General features: G+C 39.1%; 2 protein-coding genes across 4 annotated transcripts; both read right to left on the minus strand.

Moving 5' to 3' along the window:
• Positions 1-16: 16 nt before the first annotated feature.
• On the minus strand, positions 17-3,439 carry tardbpb (TAR DNA binding protein b). 3 transcript variants are annotated; one of them, XM_071517942.1, is made up of 5 exons: positions 2,708-3,439; positions 2,305-2,468; positions 2,074-2,214; positions 1,781-1,951; positions 17-1,692 (listed from the first exon to the last, which is right to left on the minus strand). In XM_071517942.1, exons 1-5 carry the CDS (start codon positions 2,946-2,948, stop codon positions 1,198-1,200), a joined length of 1,212 nt encoding a protein of 403 aa, XP_071374043.1. In that variant the 5' UTR covers positions 2,949-3,439; the 3' UTR covers positions 17-1,197. The 3 variants fall into 3 exon arrangements, with proteins under 3 accessions (XP_071374043.1, XP_071374044.1, XP_071374042.1); XM_071517943.1 differs by having other exon boundaries at positions 2,065-2,214; XM_071517941.1 differs by having other exon boundaries at positions 2,305-2,486.
• Positions 3,440-6,198: 2,759 nt separating this feature from the next.
• LOC139642885 (guanine nucleotide-binding protein G(I)/G(S)/G(T) subunit beta-1-like) lies at positions 6,199-18,891 on the minus strand. The gene is made up of 11 exons (XM_071517927.1): positions 18,508-18,891; positions 13,406-13,515; positions 13,202-13,240; positions 13,014-13,120; positions 12,617-12,680; positions 10,183-10,345; positions 9,842-9,908; positions 9,473-9,674; positions 9,094-9,310; positions 8,842-8,957; positions 6,199-7,932 (listed from the first exon to the last, which is right to left on the minus strand). Exons 2-10 carry the CDS (start codon positions 13,460-13,462, stop codon positions 8,851-8,853), a joined length of 1,023 nt encoding a protein of 340 aa, XP_071374028.1. The 5' UTR covers positions 13,463-13,515; positions 18,508-18,891; the 3' UTR covers positions 6,199-7,932; positions 8,842-8,850.
• Between the last annotated feature and the right edge of the window lie 389 nt (positions 18,892-19,280).

The raw sequence follows: 19,280 nt of genomic DNA on the forward strand, positions 1-19,280 counted from the left end.
GACAAATCGACACAAGTAATATCAACTAAGCATCTATTCAAATGAACTTTATTAGAGAACTCCCTTCATTTGACATGTCTTTAAAAACACCTTAAACATCAAGAACTACTGGGAACCATTGAACACACCACTCCACGTTCTCACACATCACTCACGTTCCCCAGTGTCTTCAGCAGGTGTCATCCACATCATGTTCATACTTACAGATCAGTTCAATAACAAGAAAGCACACACCATACAGCATCCAGATCAGATAATATAAGCAATACAAATATTCATCACAACATTCCACTACATTTTGATACTACTTCTGCACTTAATCGACATACTAAAGGATAGGGAAAAGTTGCAAAGATAAAAAATGAGATCTTGAAGTACTAATTAAAGAATGTCCATGTTAGGGGGAGGCGCTCGTAGCATCTGCAGCTTCCATTCACACACTCAAAAGCAGTCAAATTGGGCTCTTTCACCGCACAACCAGTCCGTTTCACGCTTCTCTCCGTTCGCTCACTCATCGTTTCACTCTTCGCCACAAGCCATCCTCAATCGCACTCATCAGTTCTTAAAATGTCAGTTGCGCAGTTCTTTCCATTTAAAAGTGGATAAAAATGAAAACACCCACCGTCTCTTAGAACATGCGGAGTGAAGCCGTTCTTTGATGGCATAGCATTTACAGGTGGGAAGAGGGAGAGTGATACCGATATCACCCCAAGAATGCTGCCAAAGAGGAGCTTCCTCCCAGGAAAATGGAAGAGAGGTGAACTGCAGAAGAGATTTCAGTGAAGGCTTTTCCACAGAACTTGACTGCAAATAAAGTTGCACTTAAAACAATTACGTTTCAACCAGATTCTTCCCAATGCAAGATTGCATTCAAAGTAGATGACAAAGCTGGATAATGGTGAGCCACAAACATTCATGCATTTTCAAAATGATCATTTCATATTTCACAATGCATGCATTAGAGAATCCAGTTGAAATGAATACAAACAAATGAGACATCAAAAATAGCACTTAAGTTGGACATCCTGGTAAACAATTCACTTCAACACTTTCTAAATTAAATCTTTAGCATTTTTTTTTCCAAATGTACAAAACATCTTTCACCAAAGTGTTTAGTTTTCAGATACGCATAACACCAGAAATAAATTTGGAAAAGACTAATCTTTCTCACAATACTTACCATACAAAACACTTAACTTACATACCCCACCCAGACGACTTTGACTCCATACTGGACCCAAAACCTGAGCTAAACCCAGTACCACTGGTTGTAGAGTTTGACCCTGTTCCCCAGCCCAGACTGGCTGAGCTGGTGCCATAGTTGCTGTTGCCTGTACTGAAAGACTGACTCGGCTCCCTACTAGAACTTGTTCCAGTGGAGGTGCTGCCTGAGGTGGATGTCTGCCCTTGCTGACTGGCCAGCATTCCCATCATCCCCCAACTACTCTGCAGAGCAGCCTGAGCAGCAGCCATCATAGCGGGGTTCAGGCTAAAAGAACCAAAATTAGCCAGATTACTATTAGTGCTGCTCCCTAGCCCGGTACGGCTACTACCAAAACCTTGACCTCCGAAACCATTCCCAAATCGCCCTGTACGATCCATCTGCCTATTGCCGTGTTTAGGCTCGGCATTTGAAATGTGCACGCTGACCCCCTTGATAATCAGGTCCTCTCCACAGAGAGACTGGGCAACCTGTGAAGAAAAGACATAAATCGGGTCAGCTGGGCATGAGCGCTGTTAAAATAACCACAAGCCGCTCTCTACAAATTTGATATTGTACCTGATCATCTGCGAAGGTGACAAAGGCAAAAGCACGGAATGGCTTGGGGATGAAGACATCTGTGACTTCGCCATACTGCATAAAGAACTGTCGCAGATCATCAGTGGTCATGTCTTCTGTGCAGCGGCCTACAAACACTTTCCGGCTCCTCAGTGGCTCATCTGGACCTTGCTGTAAACAACAAGAAGAAACATTGCAAGTTGTAAATACAGCATAACTTAACTAGGATAAGGCAGATCTCAAGTTTTCCATTTCAATAATGTGTTTACATGCATAAAGATGACCATATTCACCTTTGAGTTGGGGAGCTTGCAGTCACACCATCTCCCATCAATCATGTGACGCTGGGAGATCACCTTTTCTTGTGACTCGTATTCAGTGAACCTCACAAAGCCAAATCCTTTGGAGTTTCCAGTCTTGGCATCTCGTTTTACCTGTGAAAATAACCAATAACTAGCAATCAAACATCATTGTCATGTACAGAACCCAATGCAAGTATGCAAGGTGGATTTTATTATGGTTACCTGAACCATGATGACTTCTCCAAAGGTGCTGAAGTAGTCTTTCAAGTCCTGCTCAGTTGTTTTCCAAGGGAGGCCCAGTACAATCAGGTCAGATGTCTTCATATCCCCTCTCTTCATTTTAACAGCAGAGGAGGCATCAATTTCTTCCATCTTCCTTTTGTTGTCTGAAATTGGTACGAAAACTTAATGAGCCATTAAGCGTTCGTTAAAGAGATGGTTAAAATTAAAAGATGTTGCATCAAACAGACAATTGAAATTAAAAGATGTTGCATCAAAGGATCACTGAATGTGAAGTTGCTTACATCACCACTCTAGCTCTATATCCAGTGTTGTACATCATGAATTATAAATACAATGGTCATTTACAGAAAGGTAAGTGAATGTGCAAAGTGCCCGTATCTACCTTTTGGATAATTCACAACATAGACCAGATTGCCCCATCCGTTTTCTGGTGCGTGAAGAACCCCTTCAACCAGCCGCACTCCTCGCATGCACTGGGACACGGGGCTTCGGAATCGAAGGCCGCACGCGCCTGGGAACTGAGCCGCCACTGTGGAGAGCAGCACCGTGCCATCATCTTCGGATGGGATCTCCATGGGTTCCTCATTTTCCTCCTCTGCCACGCGAATGTATACTTCGGCCATTTTTTTTTTGTAAAAAACAAAAACTTGAAAAACTGATTCAAAACAGAACTAACGTTAGCGGTTAGCTTGCTAGCTATGCACGCTTGCGGCCACCGTCAGCTAATTTTGCGATAAATGCCCAATGAGTTGGGCTGACTTGATATAAATAAAAAGTGCTGCAAAACGTCCGACTCGAACAAAATATCAAACTTTAGCGTTCTGATAGATTAACGTTAATTTCTTTTATAAATATTAGCTTAACTCGCTGTGCTGTTGACGACTGTGCATCGGCCTTTCTCTCCCTTCCTTTGTTCGGCGGGTTGGGGAGCTGAGTGAACTGCGTACGGTCCCCTGCTAATCCAACCCAACAGTTTCGTCAAAAACGCATCAGTATGACGAGAGAGTTCACTAGCCCCAGTAACGTTCGCGTTTTATCCTCGCTGCAAAATACGAAATGTAGGCTAGAGGAATATATTTTTCCACGAGGGGAGAAATGAAACCACCCCGTGAGGCCTATCAAAATGGCATTATCTAAGTGAGGAGGAAGTACGTCATTACTGTGGAAGATTTCATTTTACAGCGGGTAACTTCTGTGTCGTTTGTCGCGGATATAAGCATTAGTCGATCAATTCGTATGTGTAAAGTTTCAAATATACTCTGATAAATATATTGGGTATTTAAATTCAGTGTGGAATTCCATTTTAATCAACGAATTATATTGTTGATGATCGATTAGTACCCCCCTTCTTGACGGAATATGGGAGACCAGTCTCGACAATCCAGCAGTTTCCGCTAACTGGTTGGTGAAAGAGAGGGAAAGATGATGGTCCGTATTGGCCATATACACTAACTAATAAAACGATTTCAGGGTGTCCTTATGTGTTAAATTTAGATGTCTACACACCGTAACTCGGAAGGTCTCATTTGCAATTAAATATGGTATTTAGGACCTGTGTTCTGTTGTAGCTGGGGACTGATAATTTAATCACTGATCGATTTTGTGATTTCAGCTTTTTCAGCTTGTTAGTTAGATAAGTTAGCTACTGCGGCATCTTGCCAGATCAGTCTTGTTTAAATTTTTTAGCACAATGGCTAACATTAACTGAGCTGACACTTAACAAGATATAAGATAAGACAATTTACTGTGTTACAGTAACCAAAATTTGAAACACTAATGTTACCACATCAAACCATTCACTTTTACCTATAACGTTACTGACGGGAAGGGATCTACAACCATATTTTTTTCTTATATTTCTCTAGCCCGGTTGTTATGTGTTTGTCTAACGTTACTCTCCAATGGACCCACAAGATGGCGCCAGCCATGGTTGCTAGGAGATTCGTGACGCAACTCGGCAAATATGAACCTAAGGAGCAATTTTCTAATATAAACATTGTAGAAGTTGTGGGAAAGGTGAATATGATGATAGGAATCATGAAGTAGGTGCAGCACATTGTCCAAAAAAAAAAAGATAATTGTTACAAAGTTATTTATGTCAGGTTATTTATCAGGATAAAGCAGATTCCTTGCATTTTTGCAATTATCATGAACTGTGCCTCGAGGTACTTGGAAAGGCAGACAGAATAAAGATTAGAGATATACTGCCAAAGGATTCTGCAAATAATTAGTGGTGCAGAAGACATTGAGAAACTGATTTTCCATCTGGTTTGGATGATTTAAGGTTAAGGTTAGTTAGAAGTTAGAATTTAAAGGGAATGTTTTCAATTCACACTCTAAATGAGTAGGTGTCAGTAATGCCCTTCAAGAGTTGTTTTTACTGCCATAAAACAAGAATAACTGCCAGGCATCTGCAAATAAGATTGGCAAGTCTCCCGTGCCCTACTCTGATCTCCATCAGATCAGTTGCTACAAGGCAACAGTAGAGTACAAAAATGACAAACGATTGTTCATTAACCAACAAGCTACATAGTAGCTACAGTAGCTCAGTGTCATGGTTGAATGTTTGGTACATATTGTTCTGGACAGAAGACCTTGAAAGTCGAGCCAAATCCCTGTGAGACCCAGTTCAGACTGTGTGAGCTGTACTGTGCTCACCCTAAGTACTACTGTCTTGGTAAAATGAAGCCCATGCTTAACCTACTGAATTACATTATATTATATTTTAAAGATTATAATTTATTGTGCATGTTTTGCCTTTATTAGATAGTTGAAAGAAGAGACAGGAAAGAGAGGATGATGACATGCAGCAAAAGTCCCATGCCAGATTTGAACCCAAGACATCATCATTACATGCTATGTGCTGTAGCTATTTAAACCACCAGGCCATCTCACAATTTAAAACAAGCAAATAGTAAACATGTTGTCCCCCACCACTGATGTAGTTCCACTCTTGGGTCAGTCAGTGATTGCTGAGTGTACTTGAAATATGAGTGAAATTGTATAAGCATTTTCGTATGGGACAATGAAAGGACAGATTGACCATATATTTCTGTTGCCTACTCTCCTCAGAATTAGGCTTACAAGTTATATCTTGAAATGTAGTTGTAATTGTCCTGTTTTTACTCAATACGGTACAAAATATAAGAACTACAATACGCAATAAATACAATCCGTACATTACACAATGTACACTACAACACAATTTATAATACAATACACAATATATAACATACAACACCAGGAGCGTGACTGTTATGAATAATATAAATGCTAAATGTGTGATATATGGTATTGCAGAGTAGGTAAGTGGTAATATAAGTAGTCAACACTGACGGCAGAGTGGTAGTGCAGTGATGAGTGCAATAACAGTACAACAGTCCAACAACTGTACAATAACTACAGTGTCTTGGGTTAGAGGTTTGTCCAAAAATTCTCCACTGACTCTCACTTCAACACATCAACCCAGTCTGATGTCTCCAAGTGTGTAGCGTGTGTAGACTATTATGTTACCTATGATAACTTTAACTGTATTGCTTTACCACTGAGTCCCCATTCATTGTCAATGCCGCCCCCTAGCGGCACAAAGTCAGCGTTAGTGTGACTAACGAACGAACGAACGAACAAAAGGACGGAGACCGATCCATAGTCCCCCCTTTGGTGGGGGACAATAAGGATAGGTATAAGCTACCTCCTTGGTGTGCACAATTACTGCCAGTTGTAAGTTACAGTGCAGGGAAATCAGAACATTTTTAAACCTCACTGATATCAACATGATAAATGGTTAAGTATAGGCTACAATAGCAATACTTTCAAAACGAAGCAAACCTCCACTGTGGCTTTCCGATTCAACTCAAGTCAACAAGAAAGAGATCTCAAACAGCTTTTTATTACATGTTCAATAACAGTACAATTTAGTACAGTATCTATCTTGCATCCAGCTCACCGTGGAACACCAACAGACTGAAATAAAATACAAAAAGTGAAAAGGTACATAAGGGTGCAGAGCTCTATCATATTAATGGAAAGAGAAAAGGGAATCCATCTCAGTTGAATTGCATTTTCACTTGTGGCCACACACGAATACATCACATTTATTGTACATCATTGCAGAAAAAAAGAAAAGTGAAAATATGTCACAACTTTAACAAAAGTGCTTCTGTATACAGTGAAATGTTCTGTCATTCAGATGCTTTCTGACTTTTAATTTAAGACCAAGAAAAAAAAAATGTACAAAAAGTTTTAGTATGGACAGTATGAGAGGACGTTTTTGTTCCATTGAGTGTGGAGATTTCAAGGAGAGGGAGGACTGGTCAAGAAGGATAGATTTCTCACAATGATTGTTATAATTATTACAAAAAATTGGCATCATTAGAACTGGTAAGCGTAATTTACACTAGGTATGCAGTCAATATTAAGTCCTTTCTCCGTTCTTGCTCACTCTGGTGCATAGCGTTACCAGTATTAGTACATGATGTATGCAGTTTGAGCCAAAAAAAAAAAAAAAAAAATTGGCTCCTATTAAGTTCAAATTATATCAATAGGTTACTCTCCTTTTGAGGAAAAAAAGAAGTAAAAGAAAAAAAACAGATCTAGGATTTTTGCACCATTGAAAGCAAGTCTACAGCATGCACATCTAAATTAACTCATGGCAGACAAAATTAAATGTCTTAACTTAAAACATCAGACCATTATTTTCAGACATTGATTTGTACATTTCATTCACAGAGTTGCAACTGCAGTCCCAAGCAAAGGAAGTGTCTATTTAGTCAGGCGAGGTGTTTCACTCAAAAGTGGATACTAAACACAATCCCCCATCCATATAATAAAATCCAGCCATGCCCCAACCATCTCAGTGCCCTACCTTGCTGCCCCATCCCTTCCCACCCAAAGTCAAAGGCATGTACAAGAATTAAGGGGGTTAACTGGATAAAGTTACTCATAATAACTCCTTTTGTACTGGAATGAGCATTCATAACAACTTATAGCATGTGCTTGGTTAGTTAACATAGTATTAGTTGAGAGGCAAAGCTTCTTCATGTGCAAAAAGCTGTGATGAAACAAAAACAGCTAGTATATAAATACATCATGGACAATTCGAAAGCTGCTCATGTAACTGATCAAGCTTTTGCTTCTGCATGTTTTCTCTCATCTTTCTTACATGATTTAACTTGATTAGAAAGACAAGCTGTAATTTCAAACATATCTAAAACCACTGAAGAAATATGACAAAAAGAAAGCCATCAAGAATAACAAACCATCAGAATATAATTCTTAAAAAAAGTTAAATAATTTGTACAATTACACTCCAACATTTGCTTTCAAGACGCATACATTTGCATGGGATGATAGTGTTGTTTTCTCTTTCAAGGTAACATAAAATGGTCCAAGAAGGAATGCACAAGTTTCTGATTTGATACCACAGGAGATCCTCTTTTTTAGCTAGGTGATAAACAATTGTGCTCTTCTTTGTGTAGGAAAGGCATTGGTTTCCCTTCGTTTTTGTGGTGTCCAAGTCAGTTTAAACAGTGTTGAAGAAGATGCTGTGAAATATAACATTCTGAAGTTGTAATGGTCTTCCAGTCAACTTTGGAGTTAAAATAACATCTGAGGAACAAAAACAGATTAAAGTCAGAATTGAAATGAATGGCAACCTGTATCAAGTGTAATTAAAAAAAAAAAAAAAAAAAAGGTAAAAAGCAAAGTATTAAAATTCACAGAAAGCCATCGAGTCATTCATAAATCATTGTCCTAAGAATGCAGGAAGGCTGCTTGTGTTCAAATTGCATCCACAGCCAGTTGGAGAATAAGCTCTTAGTTGATTGGCCTTGTTGGGAGCTTTACGAATCTAAAAGACACCATTCCATTCTAAGGAATTCTGTGAGTCACTGCAATTGACCTAATACATTAGGTAATAGCTTAACAGAATGTATTGTTTTCACAATAGGACACTTCATTTCTACAGTCCTGTGACATCATCAGCTGTGCTGTCACAGCAGCAACAAACTTCATTTACGTTTTAAAAAGGCACTGTTATCTGAGTAACTTCCTGGACTTTGTTTCTCAGTGGAATAATTGTATCAATTGTAATGGCTGAAAATATCTATACAAGCTACTATATAACTACATTAAGTGCTAAATTTACAACAAAAAATGAAAATACACATTTCCCTACACATCTGATCATTTTTAAAGTGAAAATGCCACATTTGGTGGAGGGCCTTTGGCCTCAATCACCTTTAGGTACGTTAAATTCATTTTCCAACTATAAATATTCTTAGGGGGCTGATTTTAGTTTTAGTTCAAGGCATTTTGCCGTAAAGAAAACTTGAGGAACAGCAGGATAATATCAATGGCCCTTACGCTGTACATTCAGCTTAAATTCTGTCAAGCACAAACTGCCCATTAAAAAGTTTTTCTTTAAACCATTGCAATACACACAATTATAAATTGAATGAGGCTGCTTCTAGTAAAAGAACATTATGAAACAACTGCCAAAAAAAAAAGTATGAGCACCTTCAGGCTTCAATTCCAGATCTTCAGGAAACTGTCCCAGGATCCTGTTGCAACTGCCATACCATCATCAGTAACTCCGAGGCAGCTAACACGGTTGTCGTGTCCAGCCAACACACCTAGAAGAGTACCGCAATTGTTAATTAATATATGTGTGTGTGTGTGTGTGTGTGTGTGTGGAGTTATTTTCCATTTAGTAAGTTTGCAACATGAAGGCAACCGGGCTGTGTTTGGAGTCATGCTCCAATTACTAACCGGCACGATCAGCCTTTAGTGTGTCCCACACGTTACAGTTGAAGTCATCATATCCAGCCAGGAGGAGACGGCCGCTCTTTGAGAATGCAACAGAGGTGATGCCACAGATGATATTGTCGTGAGAATAGATCATTAATTCCTGATCAGCACGCAGATCAAAGAGCCTGCAGGTGGCATCATCGGAGCCCGTTGCAAAGGCATTGCCATTGGGGAAGAACTGTAAATTACAAAAGAGAAATCAATACACCAAAACAAGGAGGACATCTATATGAATTACCACAGTTGTTAAAATTATATTTAACGTGTGTCACTATGCAGCTTGGTAGCAAGGTGATTGGAAAGTGTATAATACACGTTTCACATATTGTAAACTACTTACACAGATGGCATTGATGTCAGACTCGTGGCCAGTAAATGTCTGTCTGCACATGCCCTCTCGGACATCCCAGAGTTTAGCAGAGGCATCACAAGCACCAGAGACGAATAACCTTGTATCAGGAGCCAATGACAGGCTCATGACATCACCTGTGTGTCCAGCAAATGTGGTTGTCTGCTGGCCAGTCTCAATGTCCCAAAGTGCACTACAAAATGAAATATAGGATTAGAAAGATCTGCTTACCAATTCTCCAACTTTCTCAAATGTTTACAAACCCCCTTCAAATGTTAAAGTATAACATTTAGTATAAACTTTGTTCAAACCCAATGATACAAATCTATGTATATGTAAGTGTAAAGCCCCTATACTTACCAAGTGGTATCTCCAGAGCTTGTAACAATCTGGTTGTCATCAAGAAAGCGACAACAGGACAGGTAACCTGGTATTCACAGAATTAATACAGCAGTCATTAAAAATGTATTATACGTAGGATTTCCATTTCAGTAGTGAAACATGACTGTCAAATCAACTGTCATATTTGCACATTTATGCACCACCAGAATTATAAACGGTAGTGATTTCTTCTACCTGTACATTGTATGAAATATGTACAAATAGTCAATTGCAGTTTGCTAGGTCTTTCATCATAATGCCAAGTGATAATGTTACAGAGATGGAAAAATGACACATCAAAGACAGAGTAGGTCATATACCTGTATGTCCAGCGAGCTCACGGCTCACACGTACATTCCCCTCACGGGTTTTCAGGTTGTAAATGGAACAGATGTTGTCTAAACCTCCACAGGCCACGTAATTTCCTGAAGGTGCATATGCACAAGTCATGACCCAGGAAGAGCGAAGAGGAATGGCATGAACCTAGAACGAGAGACAAAAACACACAAAAATATATTCATTGCAATGTAATACAATGGATGCACTTTTATTTTTGCAAAAGTAAATGAAGAAAATGTTAGCCTAGCATTTTAGTTAGTTTGAAAACATTCAGACATTTGAAAAAAAAATATGTATTTTTTTTTTCTTAAACAGAGAGATCTAACCTTTGTGTGATAAGCTACTAAAGCTAAGATACTTTTAAAAATGCTACATATGACCCAATTTTAGCATTCTGGAAATTCTCTGATATCAAGACCTCTTCTTTTTAATCTGGTATCGTACAAAATCCATTATCAGTATCAGCGCATCCCTAAAATGAACCATGTCAAGTTACAAAGCTAGTGGAGTTTGTATTAGAATTTTTCATGCTGGACAGTGACTGGATGTCAGTTTGTTGGCGAAATTATTCAAATTCAAGACTGAAACTGGCTATGTGCTATAGGTCTATTAGTGAGCCCATATATGCTTAAAGGTATCCTATATAAGACTGTCACTTTAATCTAGCCTGCAATCTTCTCAGTAGATAAAGATATGGGGGAGGATAAACTTTTAATGTATTTATTCCCAATTTGGTTTGTTGTCTCCTGTATTCAGATCAATGTATTTTTTCCTGCATTGTAAAAAAGCTTCTCCCCTATGGCTGGAGCCCCTCCCACCCCCTATAAATGTTCAGGCTCAACCAGCTCCCCCAAGGGCGTGTACATATTACAAAATGTGGCGGAGAAGGCTTTTACCATCTAGGAAACTAGATAGCACAGGGCATAGGGGAACAATAATGTTATCACCCATCAGCCATCATAGCTAATAGCTCAATTTACAAGGATCATCGTCTTTTGGCAAAAGTCTTGTTAACATGCATGGTCTAAATTATTAGCTTTGATGATAATCTATAGCTCACAACCCCTAGAGCCATGTAACCCATGCAGATCCCCAGCCATTAGTGTTGAACTTTGCACAATGTTTCTAGTATTGAACTACACAGGGCCATATACAGTATATCATCTGATCTGTTCAAAGGTAATCAAATACATGGCTGCTGAAGGTTCATAAGGGTTGCAAAGTTAAAATTACTTTAGGCAATGGCACCTATAAATGCACATAAAGTGAGAAAATTATGTTGAGCCAGATTTAAAGGACTCTGGTTATTTTCAAACTGGGTCTTATTTTCCTAGTTTCATCATGCCAATCGATTTTGAACAAAATTTTGTCAATTACTTCACTGCAGAGCTATGTGCCTCTGAATTTGCAGGAGCGCTGCTCACCAATACAATCCAACAAGGCAAAGGGAAACTTAAACAGTCAAACCAAAAAAGCTATTAAGAACACACCCTTTCAACACAATAACGCTCACAATGCAGTTACACATCTTTAAATAGATGCAATTGATCAATTATCACACAGCATGTCAGTTAATGGTCCATCTGATCCTTTTTGTGATTGCTCACACACTTCCTCTGCTGGTCTTCTATCGTGATTTTAACTTTCTACTTTTTAACTAGCCTAGTTAAAATAACATATCTAATACTGCAGTATACTCAAGTTTCAGGCCATGTATAATCCAAAAATTGGATGTAGGCAGATCTCATTGCAAGTCCTATTGTGGTGCAAAGGGCATGTTTTGGGTGCTTTTGGGTTTGATTTTCGCTTTGTCCTGTTGGACTGCATTAGAGAGCAGTGTTCCCTGCAGCTCTACAGTGAAGTAAGTCACAAAATTTCATCAGAATCAATCGCCATGATGGTAAAAACTAGGAAAGTACTACCCAGGCTGAAAATAACCAGAATTAGTGATTGGTGTCAGTGATTTACGCTATAGCTTCTAATTCCACCACAAAAAAGCAAATGATAAAGCAGTACAGTATTTTGCACTATGACATTTTATCTTTATTACTTCATAATACATTTCTGTTGAATCTCTGCTTAAATTAGCTAGTTTATTCGTCTTTAGTGTGAAAATGTGACTCTTGTTTCTGTCAATGACAGGCCACTGTAACTCAAAGTGCCATGAAAGGGCTGGGTGGGGGCTGTGCTAAAGACTTATGGAGGATATTATTGCAATTCCTACTCGTCACCAGTAGAGGTCATAGATTACATAAGACCCCTTAAAGTGGGGAATATCAAAAACAAAGTTTCAGCCAAGGAGGCCTTCATCAGGCGATCTTGTGGACTTTTGACACTTCTAACACCTAGTATCAAGTTTTTGTGATAAAATGTTTCTGCCAAAAATTTTACCAAATTCCCTCATGAAAGACTTACTTTGTTTGTGGTATAGCTGTCCCAAATAATGAGTTTTCCATCTTGGGAGGCACTGACCAAGAGCCTGCAGGAATGAGGGGGGGGGGGGGGGGGGATGATGATTGTGTCACAGGTACAAAATCTATTTATCTGGTAACATAGGGCCATGAACAAGCTATGGAAAACAAAAATGCCAAACTACGTAAAAACATGCAATTTTTTTAAATAAATCAAATAGCCTTGTTTAAGTTGTATCAAATCACAATTACGTCATCGTAATAGCTCTTACATTTCGGCTACATCTTTTGCACTTCCCTCAACATTTGACACAAGGCCAGAACAGAATGCAATAAAGTAAACAAGATCTTCCAATAAAATGTACATGTAAGTCATAAATACGTGTAAGTATTTTGTTTACCTGGAATCTGTTCCCCAATGCATGGCATAAATTTTGGCCAAATGCCCCCTCAACGTTCGTCTTGTACGCATCTGAATTCGGCCAACAGGGTCGATATTAGCTGTGATCTGAAAAATATGGAGCACGTTGGTTAATTTTGGACCCAATGTTTTTCAAGAGAAGGAATAAATTATTAGGTTAAATGTTACCTGTGATAGCGTGGCATCTGCACATGCTTTCCTGGCATCCTGAAAGAAGGAAAACAATTAAGCAAAACCCTTGGAGGACAGTTTGTCTCAGTATCTCGCATTGTACTGGTCTCATATGCTTAACTTGAATCAAAATGACCATTTCCTTTATGAATAATTGATAGTATATGGGTATAATAAGTGTTTAAAGTGCTGCTCACTCACTCTGATCTGATTTTTGAGCTGCTCTGCCTCCTGGCGTAACTGGTCCAGTTCACTCATTTTTCCTCAGCTTTTTCGATTACCTTACTCCAGCTGCCGGGACACTTGTTGATCTAAAAAAAGAATAAAGAGAACCACTTTAATCAGTCACACAAATCTTCATGAAAAACTTGACGAATGAATGAAGAATGAAAAACTCTCATTAGGCTTCATTTTGAGCTATAAGCAAAGTGAGTTTGAACCCAGTTCAGACACAACCAAATCCTTAATTGCAGTAACCATTGGAAGAAGACTGTTTTCACCCCATTATCAGTCCAATCACCTACATTAGTTTACCTGTCAAATCTGTATCGGCTAGTTAACGGTGGGTCAACCTTACTTTCCCACCTCAATGTCATTGACATAATCCTGACACACAATTGAGACTGCCAGACAAATCCTGTTAAGGCATGACTTGCCAACGATCCGAAAAGCAGTCATTATCCTGCTGACCTCAATCCTTGAGATACTCAGAATTTCAGCCAAGTGATCAATAAGCCACTTATATTAATACAGAGTCCGAAGGCACCCTGACAGACATAGTTCACAAAAAAAACCCACTGATAAGTCATAATCAAGTAGCAAACTCCCAATATAATAAGCATAACTTAATCTACATCATATCACATTTGTCTAAGCAACTTAATACAAATCAACCTCTGTTGAATTGAATTATTTCAAGACAACTGTTTTGAGGGACCCAGGTCACAGGTTTGATGCCCAGAGCAGCCAATAGTCCAGCCTTAGTGAAGTGTCCTTGTACAACACAGGGCCCTGCAAAACGGACAACCTTGTACTCAAATCCATCTAGTGAAATACATAAATGTGTCTTTAAGAGATATACTAAGAAACAAATCCCTAATTACACTGTGTGTATGCATCAAAAATGGTCAATAAATGCCACTACTGTATCTTTGAACGATTTGCAATTTCAATAACCATTGCATTCAGAAAATTGGTAAAACGAACAAAAATGGAGGATACATACAAGATTTTGAACGAATGCTGATTCAATTAGCATTTCTCACAGATTGAACATTAGGGTAAAATGTACTTTGGATGTACTTTGACTTTATTTCCATTTTTACTCACAATACAATGACTGAATTATGCAGGATCTGCATAACATGACCAAAAGACAACTTTCCTGGGGCACTTTGCATGACATTGGAAGATTAAGACTTAGTTCCAGGAATTCTATGCGGCGGATCCAAACTATAACATCCTTATTCTTTTTAATGTACACTGCCTCTTTAAAAATATTACTTTGTAGATAAAAGTTGCAGTCTATGCAAGCTGTTCTCACGTGAATGAAGCTTTGCCCATTTGTATTCTCATACAGCAAACAAGCACTTAACAGAGATCTCTGCATAACTCAGGAAAAAGCTCAAAAGGGCAACATTACAATTTGCAAATAAAGACAGTAGGCAGACTTTATAAACTAATTGACAAAAGAAACCTAAAACTTACTAAGGGTGGCAATGTGCCATTCACTTAAACCCACCCTTGACAACCCAGTCACCTTACCTGTTGTATTTCAGTCAGTAGGCCTAGGCTATGTCACAGAAGGTTTCAGGACAAGACTGACAATCTTCTCTACATGACCACATTATCCTTTAGGTCCTCTGATTGGTTGACCTTTTCAAACGCAGGTTATCCTCTTACTCACTAATCATCTAATAAACATGTCATGGAATGTAGCCTAATAATTGAGTAGTATCATCAAGTGACAACTGAATGCCATGCTCACCTTGAAAACCTCCTAAAATATGGTAGAGGATAATTTAAAAACACAATTCCACAAAATTCTACTTCCAGTGAGAATATGAAACTCAAATTAATCCAATTGTGCTGAATTGAAATTTCAGACAATTCAGTTCTTGACCGATGCCAACTCTAGTATGTGGTAAATGTATTGTGCTTCTTTTCTCTTACTTGACATACCATGTAACTAATGCATTAACACATATTTAGCTAAATACAGACAAAAATAAGACCATATTTCTTTTGGGTCAAGCAGTAATGGTAACAACATACAACCACCATATTATCACTGGAAATGCTGCTTACAGGGAAGATAACATTGAAGTCGCTAGAAGCTATTGTCCAGCTATTAGAAATAAAGGGCTTTTGTGTTAAAAGTGAAAGGCTATGCCGTAAACTAAAATCGCTAACTCATTGAATAGTTAAAATATGAAACTGCTCTTCAGTGATCCAAGATGAAATTCACAAATTAGCGTTGAATCAAATTACTCTAAGAGGTAAATTCATTGTCATCTTGTTAAGGATTCTGCTTTTAAAACAAACCCCAAAAAATGCAAGAGGCAAACCCCAAAGTGGGATAGCCTGAGTTCAGATTCTAAATCCGACTTTTAATTCCCCACTTCCAGAAATATTATTTGTCATTGACCTCTATGGATGCTCACAGTTTGGAGTTCCTCTGCCTCATCACTTCTCCTTTCTAAGCGCCTGATCAGGGTCAGCTGACTGGGCGATAAACAATGAGTTGTGGCAAACAGCCTGGAGTTGTGGCTTACTAGCTGCTCTCAGGTCTCTTAAGGGCAGTCTGTGCCTGCTGCTCCCTGAAGTCAAAGGTACTTCCTACATTTCCAGTTGAAAAGTATAGATTAGGCTATATGTCTCTGCAGTAAGTTGGAACAAATTTATTTTCTCAAAGGACAAGTCAGTTAATCTGTTGTGTTGTATGATGATAATGCAATGTTTCACAGGTCTAAAGCTGGATCATAGAAAAGACCATAACCAGCACTATCACTGAGCAACCCCATAATCCTAAAAGCTAAAATCCTCAGTCAGTGAGTCTCTAATCCTATCCATGTCCACTAACATATAAACAGCTGGCAAAGCCAGCCCAGACATCAGAAATATGTTTTCCCAATCATAAAAGGATGTGTATAATCTTAATTCTTTTACACACCACGTGCTTAAAGCAAGTGCCTGGATTTTCACACTGCTACTGCTATCACTAGCCTAACACAATGTTTCTTTTCCAACTGTCCAATGTGACTACATAGTATCGGTTCCATTATTGTTTGAATGAACTGGAATGAGGTTGCATTTTCAGAGACTCCATGCACATTAAGAAATTTCAGATGCAAATTAAAACACATAATTGGCACAGTTAATAGTTATGTGATGAAAAAAACGGATTTAACTATTGTATGGCATGAAGGCTATGAATCTATAAAGCAAGCAATAACATTCATATGCATTGTATATTTAACACGTGATTTCTGTGCACAGGTTTACCCAACACTGTATGAGGTGTACTGACAGTTACCCTAGTCATTGTGTGCAGTACCATGATTTGCCTCCAACAGTAGGATAGTTTGCATCATATTTGAATGGCTGCTGAATAGCAGTCTCTGTCCGTTTGTTACTCTAATTAGTTTGGAAGGTTGGTCTACAAACACACTACTCATATCCCAGCTGAATAATTCTTGCAGCTCAACTCAGTAATATAGTAAAATAGTCTAGTGGTTCAGATTGATACTATCTGAAGACAATTTCGAAATACACTGAGCGCCGCACAACGTAATGCTAATCCGACTTGCACTGATGGAAATCTGAGAAGATGCAGCTAAACGCCATCTTGCAGACTGCTGCCCGCTAGTTAGCTTGCTAGCAGGCTTGACAGTGTAGGCCTGCAGGCAGGGTTGAGCTAGTATCCAAGGAAGGAATTTAGCCAGTCACTTATTAGCGACAATTCTGCTTATGATTTAAGAATGACGCATTATCAATCAAAGTCCTGTGCCACTATCGTTAGACGTACTGAACTTGAGAGCAGCTCTACCAAACTAACATTCATTTTAGCTAGTAGTATCTAATGTAAGCTAACATTACGATAGCCACTTCTGGGAAGACTCCGCTGCTCTTCCGCAATTACATGGATTGCTGGGTAGCTAGCTTTCAAGCCAATGTAGTGAGTGAACTGACTACTCCGGGCTGTTTGCTTTGCCTACGGAAATCCAATTAGTTAGATACTAACAATCGCGTTAAGCCCAACTGTGCCCATTTGATTTGATTACGAGGTATATCTAGTTGCCTCTGTAATCTAGCAAAGGACCCGAGCCTGTAGAAATTGCAAGGTCGGGTGGTGGCCTGTTTGACTTTAATGAATAACAAATGCAATAACTGACGCCTCAGATGCATGTGAATTTCATATGGTATATAACTATTTTACCTCTCATCGTTTTAGACATAACCATTAGCCAATGTCAGTTAACTAACGCGACTAGCTAACTTAACTTCAACATCACTGCAAGAGGCGGTGCACCGGGGCGGCCGTTTCGTTGAAGACTGGGATAGACAACAGGCGGCTTATGCTAGGTTCGGCTTGTAAAAACAGGGTGTTAACGCCATTACAACAGCCCACGTTAACGACACTTAGTCCGTTTTTAATCTAAAAGTTAACTAGCCAGGTCACTAGCCGCTTCGCAATCGCCAATAACTAACATTTGCTATCAATTTGTTAATGGGACGTTTTATTGTTCCAGCCGGGCAAGGGACTGTATCATCAACTGACAGCAGCATGTATAAATTCACGGAAATGTGAATTTTTTCGTATTAAACTAATATTAACTATAAAGCTAGCTATGACGTTAACATTGCCAATACAGTTTTCTCTGGCAGTAGAGCCATCACTACCCGTTAGTTCAAGCACTACCCGCGAGTTCAAGCAATTTAGGCCAAGAAGCACCTCCGCTGGCCCATCATTGACATCAAGCTTCACTCGCTAACGTTACTTAAACGCCAACAAGCAGCATTTAACCGAATAAATAAATGCATGGTAAGCTAGTTACGTGGAAGTTAGTTTAATTGCAATCTGTTTATCCACTGCAAATTGTTAGCGCCCTTATCCTTCTCAGTAGCTACACATCTTGCTGTTGTCTTTGCCTATGAGATAAGTAGCTAACCACAGCTAACTAACTCACTAGCAAGCTAGCTATCGCTACCCCACCCCCGGGCAGTTCTATTATGCCAGAATTCAACAGCTATTATTCTTGCAGTGGATATTAAAGCAGCATTAATGTTGCGTTCCTCCTTACCTGTTTCAATTTGCGTTTGTTTTTATGTTTTTGGCATTGACTGGAAAAGAAAACGGCGTATCCCTCCAATCCACGCATCAACGAACACCGAAAAGCTAGCTTACAAACTAGCTAGCCAGCTAGTTTTCTGAGGAGCAGCCCTTCCCGAACGTAGGCTATGGTTGGGGAGCTTGACAACCTCAGTCAACCAACCGGAGAGGGGAGGGGGGAATCACACCCACTAGCCCTGCACTGAAAACACGGTATCGCTTGTATGCCCAGACAGACAAAACAGATAATCTTTAAATTCAGTATACTTGATTCAACAAGATAGTCTACTGTCTCCTTTTAGCCAGGCTTAACTTCTGCCCTTTCCGTAGTAACGCTCTCGTCCGGCCATCGAACGACGAGATGGGCGCGGTAACCCTGCAATCAGCTCTGGGAAACCCCACGCTGCAGCAGCGATGTAAAGAGAACCTTCGATTGGTGTGTCTAGATGATAATGTGTATCTTTTTTTTAATGATCACTTTGAGCCATGTTTAGCATTTATAATATGGAATGTGTGTATTTTATTAGAAAAGATTTATATCTTAGAGAACTTGCAGTTCGTTTGGTTTCATTGCAACTGAAAGGCTGAGTCAGGCCCCAGTTTGGCAGCTAAAAAAGGAAGTGATATTACAAATTCTAATGATTGCAATATGGTTGCCTATAACAACAACAACAATGACAACAGTGTACTTTCCCTGTTTTAATTAGGAAATCGCCAGTGCTCCTATTTAAATATGTGTCATTA

Source organism: Centroberyx affinis, unplaced genomic scaffold (genome assembly GCF_046629955.1).
Source record: "Centroberyx affinis isolate AG114_WGS23_722 - 3 ecotype Tasmania unplaced genomic scaffold, CSIRO-AGI_Caff_v1 ptg000543l_1, whole genome shotgun sequence".
Taxonomy (NCBI): Eukaryota; Metazoa; Chordata; class Actinopteri; order Beryciformes; family Berycidae; genus Centroberyx; species Centroberyx affinis.

Coding starts and splice junctions, on each gene's coding strand:
- tardbpb (XM_071517941.1), bottom strand. CDS start 2,948: ATGGCCGAAGTATACATTCGCGTGGCAGAGGAGGAAAATGAGGAACCC. Junction 2,487..2,707: donor TGTTGTGAATTATCCAAAAG/GTAGATACGGGC, acceptor TGGCTCATTAAG/TTTTCGTACCAATTTCAGAC. Junction 2,215..2,304: donor GAGAAGTCATCATGGTTCAG/GTAACCATAATA, acceptor TTATTTTCACAG/GTAAAACGAGATGCCAAGAC.
- LOC139642885 (XM_071517927.1), bottom strand. CDS start 13,462: ATGAGTGAACTGGACCAGTTACGCCAGGAGGCAGAGCAGCTCAAAAAT. Junction 9,909..10,182: donor TGAGCTCGCTGGACATACAG/GTATATGACCTA, acceptor TGTGAATACCAG/GTTACCTGTCCTGTTGTCGC. Junction 9,675..9,841: donor AGCTCTGGAGATACCACTTG/GTAAGTATAGGG, acceptor TTCATTTTGTAG/TGCACTTTGGGACATTGAGA.